Genomic DNA, 10432 nt, shown 5'->3' with positions numbered 1-10432 from the left:
TTTTTTTTTTTTCCGGAACCAGAGATTGAACTCAGGCCCTTGTGCTTGACAGGCAAGCTCTTATTTTACTGAGCCATCTCCCTGGCCCTCTCCTTTTAAATCTTTATGCTATGAGCCATGTCATGATTTTGTCTGCTTGCCACAGATTCATTATTATGTATGATTTGAATCTTTTTTTTTGGCAGAACCAGGGATTGAACTCAGGCCTTTGCACTTGCCAGGGTAGTGCTTATTCTACTGAGCCATCTCCTCGGCCCCCAATATGAATCTTTATTTTTTGCACATAAGCCGTAGATACAGCCCATATGTAATCTCTTTAAGTTGTCTGTGGTGCTTTACACTGTTTTTCAGACTAGAGGCAAGTTTTATTTTCACACAATGATGTATTTCAGAATGGCCAGCCTCATAATTTAAGGTACACTAAGAATATTTTTTTAGCTTATTGAAATTTAAAAATTCCTCTTAGAACTTCTTTAGTGCCCTGGGCACTCTTGTAATCCCAGCTTCTTTTTTTTTTTATTTATTTATTTTGTTGTGTGTGGCCAGTTCAGCCCACCAGGGGGCAGGGCTGGCTGGCATGTGGTGCTGGGGATTGAACCGCTGTCCCTGTGCTTTTGCTTAGCTTGTTCTAAGTAGGTGATTTAGACCACTGAGCCATCTCACCAGCCCCTTATCCCAGCTTCTTGAGGAGCTCAAGCAAGTGGATTGCAAGTTTGAGACCAGCTTGCATAGTTTAGTAAGATCTTGTGTTAAAATAAAAAAGTAAAAGGGATAGGAAATGTAACTTTTTGTTAAAGTGCTTTCCTGAGACCCTAGGTTCAATCTCCAGTACTGAAAATAAAATAAAGAAGGCATATTTGTGACTTGTATTTGGGTTCTGTTTTAATAACTATCATCTTTCTGTTGTAATTTACTATTTTCTCTTTAGCTTGCCAAGAAGTATCACCCTGACACGAATAAGGATGATCCCAAAGCTAAGGAGAAATTCTCCCAGCTGGCAGAAGCCTATGAGGTAATGTGATTATTATGCATGTGGTCACTGTCTTTGAACTCTGCATGAATCAGTGTTTGCTTTTTGGCCAGGATGGCCTGTTCTGTGACACTGTCCCTGGAATACAGTACAAATATAGTCAGGGCTCTCATGTTAGGTCTATTAGCTTGGAATCTCAATAAGGAAAGACTAGAATCCAATTGTCTATATTAATAAAGTTCTCTGGGTAATTCATAATTGTAGCTAAACTTAGGGACTCCCAGTTGGATTAATTAATTCAGCCCCTTTTCAGTGATTCTTTTGCTTAGAGTATTGCTACTTTGGGTATAGTGACTGTTTTGAAAATAGAAGATCATCATTTTCCAGGGGGATGCTGAATCTGATCAGAGGACAAAGTATGCTCATGGAACAACCATTGACTATCTGGAATTGTTAGAAAGTTGACTTTCTCTCAAACTTGACCATTCCAAAGGAGTTCTGAATACGCAGAAGTTTATAGATCCTTGAGAATAGCTGGCTACATATGAAAATACCTAAACTCATAAATATTTATTAAATAAATACCTATCTCCCTGTCAGCTACATCTAATGTATATTAGCGTTTTTCTAGATAGCTGGAACCAATAGAGTTACATAGAACTTACTTGATTGGTTCATGTGATTGGGGACTGAGTAGTGCCCAGTGATTGTCTCTGGAAGGCCAGGGAAGCTGATACCTGCTCAGTCCAAGAAGCCAAAAGCCTCAGAATGAGAGGTCAGTGATGCAGCTCTGTCTGGCTGAAGGCATGAAAGCTTCCTGTAGAGTGGTTGGTACAAGTTTGTGTTCAAAGGTTGAAGAACATGAGTCTTATGTCCACAGCTATTGGCAGCAGAAAAATGCACCTATGCAGAAAGGTTACGTGCCAGTGACAATTAGTTTTTCCATTCTGCCTTTTCATTCCACTGAGGCCCACAGCCTGTTGGGTGGTGTCATCTACCCATGTCCAGAGACAGTCTCCCTGACTTAGTTCACATACCAGGCTTCTCTGGTAACATCCTCTCAGACATGTCCACAGTGTGCTTCACCAGTTTTTTAGTCATTGTTTAATCCAATCAAGTTAACAACCAAAATTGGGCTGGCCAGATAGCTCAGCGGATTAAAGTGCCTGGCAAGGACCAGGGGTTTGATCCCCAGGCCTACTGTGTCAGCCCCGCCCCCGGGGCACTTTGAGCTGGCAACTGAGACTGGGCGTAGTGGCACGTGCATGTAATCCCAGCTCTTGGGAGGCTGTAAACAGGTGGATCACTATGAGTCTGATCTAGTAGTGAGACCTTGAATACCCTGTAGACCTTTCCCTAAAATACAAAATAAAAAAAAAAATCAAAACTGTCACATGAGGGTAGATATGTTTGATAGTATGATTTCTAGATAAATAGTAAAGTAATTTAAGTTAGCTGATAACAAAACTAAACAATTTCAGAACCTACATCTGTTGAAAATTTTGGTTAAAAAAAAATTTCAGGGGCTGGGGAGATGGCTCAGTGGAATAAGTGCTTCCCTGGCAAGCGTAAGGGCCTGAATTCAATCCCTGGTTCGGGGGGTGGGGGGAGGATCAATTTTTAGTGAGGGATTTACTAAAAATGTTGTTGATCGTCATTTGATCCAATGTTTTTTTTTTTTAAACATTTATTTAGTGTGTGTGTGTGTGTGTGTGTGTGGCCAGCTCAGCCCACCAGGGGGCGGGCTGGCTGGCATGTGGTGCTGGGGGATTGAACCGCGGTCCCTGATGCTTTGCCAAGCTTGTTCCAAGTAGGTGCTTTAGACCACTGAGCCATCTCTCCAGCCCCCAATGTTTCTATAGGGACAAGTGCTGGAGAGTTTTAGTCTACCATCTTGCTTATTTCCATATCCCAGGGAAATGCTACTAAAGATAACACAAGCTGGGCATGACGGCACATACTGATAATCCCAGCTATTTGTGAGGCTGGGGTGGAGGATCCTAAGTTCAAGGCAAGCCTGGGAAACTTAGGTCTTGTGTCAAAGTAAAAGGGACAGGGTTTGCAGTTTAGCTCTAGAGTGCTTGCCTAGCTTGCATGAGGCCCTGCATATTTAATCTCTAGTACTGTGCTCAATGAGTAAGACAGAGGAACCCAAAACAGAAATTTCTCAATTTTTTCAGAAAGGTTGGAACCAAAAGCTATCAGGGGGGGCTGGTGAGATGGCTCAGTGGTCTAAAGCACCTCCTTAGAACAAGCTAAGCTAAGCAAAAGCAGAGAGGACCGCTGTTCAATCCCCAGCACCACATGCCAGCCAGACCCGCCCCCTGGTGGGCTGAACTGGCCACACACACACTAAATAAATAAATAAATAAAGTTATACAAAAGCTATCAGGGAGCCAGGGACTCCTACCTTCTTCCTTCCTCTCTTTACTCTTTGTGTCTTAGCTGAGGTCCCTAACAAATACCGTAGGCTCTGAACTGTTTGCCTAAATCTTTTAGTCCCCTTCCACTCTAATTGGAAGTGCTTTTCCCTATGAGGAAAAACACTTCTGCTTGATCTCTAGTGCTGTGCTTTTTTTTTTTTTTTTTTCATTTAATCCAAAGGTAAAACATAAAGATACAATATGGAACTGCAAGTATAGTTCAGTGATAAAGCCTAGTATTCCTAAAACCTTGGTCTTATTCCTCAGCGCCTCAATAAAAGTGAGATAAAGTGAATACTGCATTTTTTTCCTGTCATTCACTAGTTGCACTTCTTTTTTTTTTTTTTTTTTTTTTCCTTTTTTTGCACTTCTTGGAATACTGAGTCCCAACTAATAGCTTTGTGTCATAACCTGAACATACATGAATATATACTGAAGACTCAGTTATCGTCTTCTACATGTCTGCTTACATGATACACTCTCTATGCCCCTTGTTACTGCTGTTCTTCCTGCCTGCTGTTGCTCTTGCTCTGGCTTCCAGACCTCTCCATGAAGAGTGAAGAAGGATATGAAATGTAAGTTCTCTGCAAAGCAGTGTCTCCTGTGAAGAGATGAAATGTGAATCTGTGAAAAGTACAGGTAGTTTTGAGGTCATGTGAGGATTGACAAGCATTTCTCCAGCATGGCAACCACTGGGGTTTTTTTATAAGACATTTTAAAGTACTTCAGGTTCCATACTTAGAGTCCAGTGAAATCATCTCTGTCTTCTCTAAGTCCTAAGGACACAGTATCAGCCATTCCAGAGACCCTCCCACAATGCTTTTGCACAGGGGCTTCTTAGTAAATGCTGTGATTGTGTTACTTTTTATGTTTGTGTTCCTGGGCCTCAGATGACCAAGAAATGCCTGATGGCTCTGCCTTTGTTATTGTAGGTATTGAGTGATGAAGTGAAGAGGAAGCAGTATGATACTTATGGCTCTGCTGGCTTTGATCCTGGGGCCAGCAGCTCCGGACAGAGCTACTGGAGGGGAGGCCCTTCTGTTGACCCAGAAGAGCTGTTCAGGAAGATATTTGGGGAGTTCTCATCATCTTCTTTTGGAGATTTCCAGAGTGTATTTGATCAACCTCAGGAAGTAAGTTGCTTCTTTTGCAGAATGATTAGAATTGTAGGATGCTATAAGTATGATGCAAATTTTTATCAGTTTCTGTTTCTCAGAAAGGCAAAACATACATTTGGTAGAAAATAATTACAGCATTTGAAAAATTCTATAGGTAGTAATGAATATATCCTTGTACATTTCAAGTACATTCTTGAAAGTTGCTCAAGGAGGCAGTGCCATGGTTCTCAAGAGTTTGTAATTTGTGTGTAAGTGACTTGTCCAGGGGAGCTTAATCCAGCAGGAAGATGAATGAAATTGCTTTCATATTTATGTTCTTAATAAGACAGTGTCAGAGCTGAAGAGGTGGGGAGAAAGTTTCATGGTCCTTTTTTTTTTTTTTTTTTTTTTTTTTTTTTTTTGTGGAACCAGGGATTGAACTCAGGCCCTTGCGCTTGCCATGGAAGAACTTATTCCACTGAGCCATCTCCCCAGCCCTCATGGTCTAAACTATAACTAGGCATGACAGCACACACCTGTAATCCCAGCACTTGGGAGGCTGAAGCAGAAGGATGGTTGTGAGTTTGAGACCAGCCTGGGCTACTACGTGAGCTCATGACCAGCATGAACTGAGACCTTGTCTCAGACAAAATAAAAATCTGGCCTTCTGAAAAAAAAAAAAATTATAACTCTTCACAAATCAAGTTTTTAGTAAGTGTTGTTATTCAGTTTTCCATAGTTGAACAAAATATCTGAAATGAGCAATTTAAAGAGAGAAAAGGTTTGTTCTGGTTTATGATTTCAGAGATTTTAGTCCCTAGTCATTTTGGCCCTGTATTGTTTATGAGCTTATGATGAGGAAGCATGGCATTGCAGATTGTGCATGGTACAGCAGAGTTACTACTTCATTGCAGCTACAAAGGAAAAAACAGAGGAACCATGACACTCCTTCAAGGAATGTCTTCAGTGACCTAAAACTTCCTTACCAGGTTCCATCTCTTTGAGATACACCACTTTTAGCATCAAGTTGGAGACCAAGCCTTTAAGAAATGGGCCTTTTAGAATACCGTTGATCAAAATATAGCAAGTACTACATACAAATATTATCTTGAACACTTTTAGCTTGTTGGAAGTATTTTTACTTAAATTAGACATACAGGGGCCAGGGAGATGACTCAGTTGAATAAGCGCTTGCCTGGAAAGCCTAAGGACCTGAGTTCAATCCCCGGTTCTGGAAAAAAAAAAAAAAAGACATACATTTGTAGCTGAATATGATGCAACACACCTGTAATCTCAGCACTTTGGAGGCTAAGGCAGAGGGATCGTCCATGGGTTTGAGGCCAGTCTCACCTACATGGTGAGTACCAGGTCAGCCTGAAATTGCACAGTGAGCCCCTGTCTTGAAAGAAAAAAACAAACAAGAAACCCATACAGTGTACCTTAAAAATCTCAAGGGAGGGGCTGGGGAGATGACTCAGTGGAATAAACACTTCCCTGGCAAGCGCAAGGAACTGAGTTCAGTCCCTGGTTCTGCAAAAAAAAAAAAAAAAATCTCAAGGGTGTGGATGTGATGGTACATGCCTGTAATCCCTGTGCTCGGGAGGCTCAGGCAGGAAGAGCGTTAAGAGACAGTGTGGGCTACAAAGCAAACTCAAGGTCAGCCTGAACTGCATAGCAAGGCCCTGTCTCAAAAAAAAAAAAAAAAAGAAAAAATCTCAAGGATTACGTTAGGAATACCTACCTTCACCTAAGTACCCATAAGTACAGTAGTTGAATAATAACTACAAGGATGGCTGTGCTGCCCTGTCCTATAAAGTAGAGCATCACTAGTGGTTGTAAAGTGGAGAATGACAAGCTATACCTTGGTTTCTTAGTACATCATGGAGTTGACATTCAATCAAGCTGCCAAGGGTGTCAACAAGGAGTTTACCGTGAACATCATGGATACCTGTGATCGCTGTGATGGCAAGGGGAATGAGCCTGGTACGAAGGTGCAGCATTGCCACTACTGCGGTGGCTCTGGCATGGTAAGGGCCCCATTCTTTCTGCCATCTCCACTTTCTTTTTTTTTTTTTTTTTTTTTTTTTGTGTGTGTGTGTGTGTGTGTGTGTGGCCAGCTCAGCCCACCAGGGGGCGGGCTGGCTGGCATGTGGTGCTGGGGGATTGAACCGCGGTCCCTGTGCTTTGCTGAGCTTGTTCTAAGTAGGTGCTTTAGACCACTGAGCCATCTCACCAGCCCCTGCCATCTCCACTTTCTCTGCTACCTTTCTTTTTTTCTTTTTTTGTGGAAGCGAAGATTGAACTCGGGCCCTTGCACTAGCCAGGTAAGCGCTTATTCAACTGAGCTGTCTCCCTGGCCCCTGTTTTTTCTTCTGTTTGTGGGTGTTTTGATTTCCAAATACTTTATTGTGTACTTCAGTGTGTATTTTCTTTTCCTTTCGTTTAGCCTTTTTTATTTTTTATTTGTATTAGTACATCTTTGCAGTGCATCATGATTTTATTCATTGTGGGAAATTGGTACATGTACATAACACATCTTAATTCCTTTTTATATCCCTTTTCTCCCCTACTTCAAACGTCGTCCTTCTCCAAAAAATTCTTCCCCTTTTGCTTCAGACAGCACAGTTGTACTTCCCTCACTTACCAACTAAAAATTTTGCCAGATCACGTTCCTTAACTTCATGAGCAGCAAACCAGACATAGAATCTTAGAGGCATGACTCTAGCTGGCATCTGTAAACTACACTCAGTGTGTATTTTCTGAGAATGTAAATGTTCTTTTATGTATGTAACCACAGTACAGTTCTCAAAATAAGAAAATTTTACATTGATACAATATCATTTATGTTTTCAGTTGTCGTTTCTTTTTTTTTTTTTTTGAGGTAGGGTCTTGCTATGTATTTTAGGCTGACTGTGAACTCAGTACAAGCCCAGGCTTGCCTTGTACTCTGAGTGATCTGAGTATTTAGGATCTGGTCTTGAACTCAAAACGATCTTCCTGCCTCAGTCTCCTAGTGTGGGGATTATAGGTATGCACCACCACCCCAGGCAGTCTTTTTCTTTTGAGATGACTGGGTTTTTTAGTACTGGGAATTGAACTCAGGATCTTGTACTTTCCAGGCAGGCACTTTTTTGCTGCTGAGCTATATCCCCAGCCTCTCTTTCTTATACGACCTTAAAAATTTTGAAGATTGTAGGCCATTTAACAGAATGTCTCTTAATTTGGAATGGATTAATTAATTAATTTGGGATGTCTCAATTTAAGATTCAAATTGTTTTTGGCAGAAACATCACACAAAGAAAAGTGAATACAAAATTGTCACAGAGAAGATGTATTTTTTTTAGTGTAGCATATGAAGGTCCATAGATGTCAGCTTGTCCCATTATTGACACCATTACAAGGATCATGATTATTTGGATTTGGGGGGACTGTTGGTTTGGTTTGGGGTTTTTTGAAACAGGGTCTCACCATGTAGTATAGTCTGATCTCGAACTCATGTGGTCCAGGCTGGCCTTGAACTTGCAGTAATCTTTCTTCCTCAGCCTCCCAATTGCTGGGATTATAGACATGTGCCACTACGCTCAGCTTAATTGTTTGTTAGGCTAGTTTTCAGACTTTTTACTATAATGTTATATTTTTCCCTTCAAATTAATAAATTTTGGTGAGGTGTCTTGAAACTGTTCCTCCAACTTTTTTTAAAAAATATTTTATTTTTATTTATGTATGTATGCGTACGTGTGTGTGTGTGTGTGTGTGTGTGTGGCCAGCTCAGCCCACCAGGGGGCGGGGCTGGCTGGCATGTGGTGCTGGGGGATTGAACCGTGGTCCCTGTGCTTTGCTAAGCTTGTTCTAAGTAGGTGCTTTAGACCACTGAGGCATCTCACCAGCCCCATGTTCCTCCAACTTTAACCTTCTAGTTTTTTCATCTATTGATCAATCTCACTGAAATCAGTTACTACCATGATAATTGCAAAATGGCGATTTTCTGATTCTAGTATGCAGTGTGGTATTAGTTGTAATTCTGTTGGTTTATTTTTGTTTGTTTATTTGGGTTTTTTTTTGTTTTTTTGTTTGTTTTTATTTATTTGTGGGGGGGGCCAGCTCAGCCCACCAGGGGGCGGGGCTGGCTGGCATGTGGTACTGGGGGATTGAACCGCGGTCCCTGTGCTTTGCCAAGCTTGTTCCAAGTAGGTGCTTTAGACCACTGAGCCATCTCACCAGCCCCTATTTGGGGTTTTTTTGAAACATGGTCTCATTTTGAATATATTTCAAACTGGCCTTAAACTCATCATATAACCCAAATTAGCTTTGAACTCACAGAAATCCTCCTGCCTCAGCCTCTTGACAGCTAGGATTACAGGCATGTGTCACCGGGCCCAGCAATTGGCATTCTGTTTAAAGGAAGACTTCCTCTTTTGTATTTATTAGTTTATATCAGTATGAATTTAGGGATTCTTATTTTATTCACTGTTACAACCTAAGTAGTTACTTTGATATTCAAATTGTTCCTGAGGAAGTCCTTCTGAGCTTAAATTGTTCTGTGAAAGTATTTGTAGCTGACTCCTGTGTCTTTTTATTTTATTTATTTATTTATTTATTTTTGGCGGAACCGGGGATTGAATTCAGATCCTGGCGTTTGCCCGTCAAGTGCTTATCCTACTGAGCCATCTCCCCGGCCCCTATTTTGATATTTATTTTTATTTTTTATTTTTTGGTGGTACCAGGGATCAAACTCAGGACCTTGTTTGCCAGGTAAGCACTTATTCCACTGAGCTATCTCCCTGGCCCCTTATTTATTTTGAGATGGGGTCTCACTGTATAGTTCTGGCTGGCCTTGAACTCCCTGTGTAGCCTAGGATGCCTTCAAACTCAAGGGAATTCTCTTGCCTCAGCTTCCCAAATGATGAGATTATAGGTGTGTGCCATATCTGGCCTGTGTCCTTTGAAAATACTTTAGTCGTACTTTCAGCAGTTTCTTGCTTTCCATCTCAACAAGGTATTCTCAGCTAAACTTATTTATAAATCATCTGCTGTTGTACAGGAATCAGCCATTACTATAGTGTCCTGGTTCCTGCTAGTACCTAATGGAACATGAAGCCCAAATCTGAGCTCTAGTGTACTCCTGTTGCATCACTTTTAGCAGACTGAGCCAGGAAAAGGAAATGTGTGTGCACATGTATAGATATGCATGCATACATCTACTTCTATTCACAAATGTCTGTATTCACATATATCATAAGCTATGAGTTCACCCTGATTGTTGCAGATTTATAATTTTCTTCAAACAAAAATATCAGGTTCTGATTATCCTTAATGAATTTGTGTATTTGCTCAATCCAATAACACAGTAACATACTAAAGGAACTTCAGAATTGTTAACTCATACTGGGTAACACACTCCAACTCACAGGCATTCTTTACTTAGCTTCTCAGTAACAAGGATGCAGTTTAGTGGTAGAGTGTGTGCTTAGCATATGCAAAGCCCTCAGTTCACTTCTAAGCATGGGGAAGAGGACAGAAGGACAAAATACAATTCCAGAGTAATATGTAAATTTAATTTTCTACAAAATTTTTATCTTAATGGTGAGAGACAGGTATAGGAAGAATACCCTAAAAAAAGAATACTCTAGGCCAGGCATAGTGGCACAGGTCTGTAATCCCAGCACTCAAGAAGGCTGAAGCAAGAGGATCATTGCATGTTTTAGACCAGCCTGGGCTACAAAGTGAGCTCAAGGCCAGCCTGAAATGCATAGTGAGACCCTGTCTCAGAAAGCCAGAGAGAGGGGCTGGTGAGATGGCTCAGTGGTCTAAAGCACCTACTTAGAACAAGCTAAGCTAAGCAAAGTACAGGGACCGCGGTTCAATCCCCCAGCACCACATGCCAGCCAGCCCCACCCCCTGGTGGGCTGAGCTGGCCACACACACACAAAATAAATAAATAA

At 41.2% G+C, this 10432-nt stretch overlaps 1 protein-coding gene across 2 annotated transcripts in view; it reads left to right on the top strand.

The window, feature by feature from the left end:
- Dnaja3 (DnaJ heat shock protein family (Hsp40) member A3) overlaps positions 1-10432 on the top strand; it is a 34350-nt gene that overhangs the window by 9374 nt on the left and 14544 nt on the right. For both annotated transcript variants that reach the window (XM_004627810.2, XM_004627809.2), the window contains exons 3-5: positions 929-1012; positions 4326-4526; positions 6365-6517. In XM_004627810.2, the coding sequence (XP_004627867.1) occupies positions 929-1012; positions 4326-4526; positions 6365-6517 (438 nt within the window). The remainder of the gene's footprint in view (positions 1-928; positions 1013-4325; positions 4527-6364; positions 6518-10432) is intronic.

Source organism: Octodon degus, unplaced genomic scaffold (genome assembly GCF_000260255.1).
Source record: "Octodon degus isolate 3935 unplaced genomic scaffold, OctDeg1.0 scaffold00021, whole genome shotgun sequence".
NCBI lineage: Eukaryota > Metazoa > Chordata > Mammalia > Rodentia > Octodontidae > Octodon > Octodon degus.
This window is presented reverse-complemented; position numbering and strand designations above follow the sequence as displayed.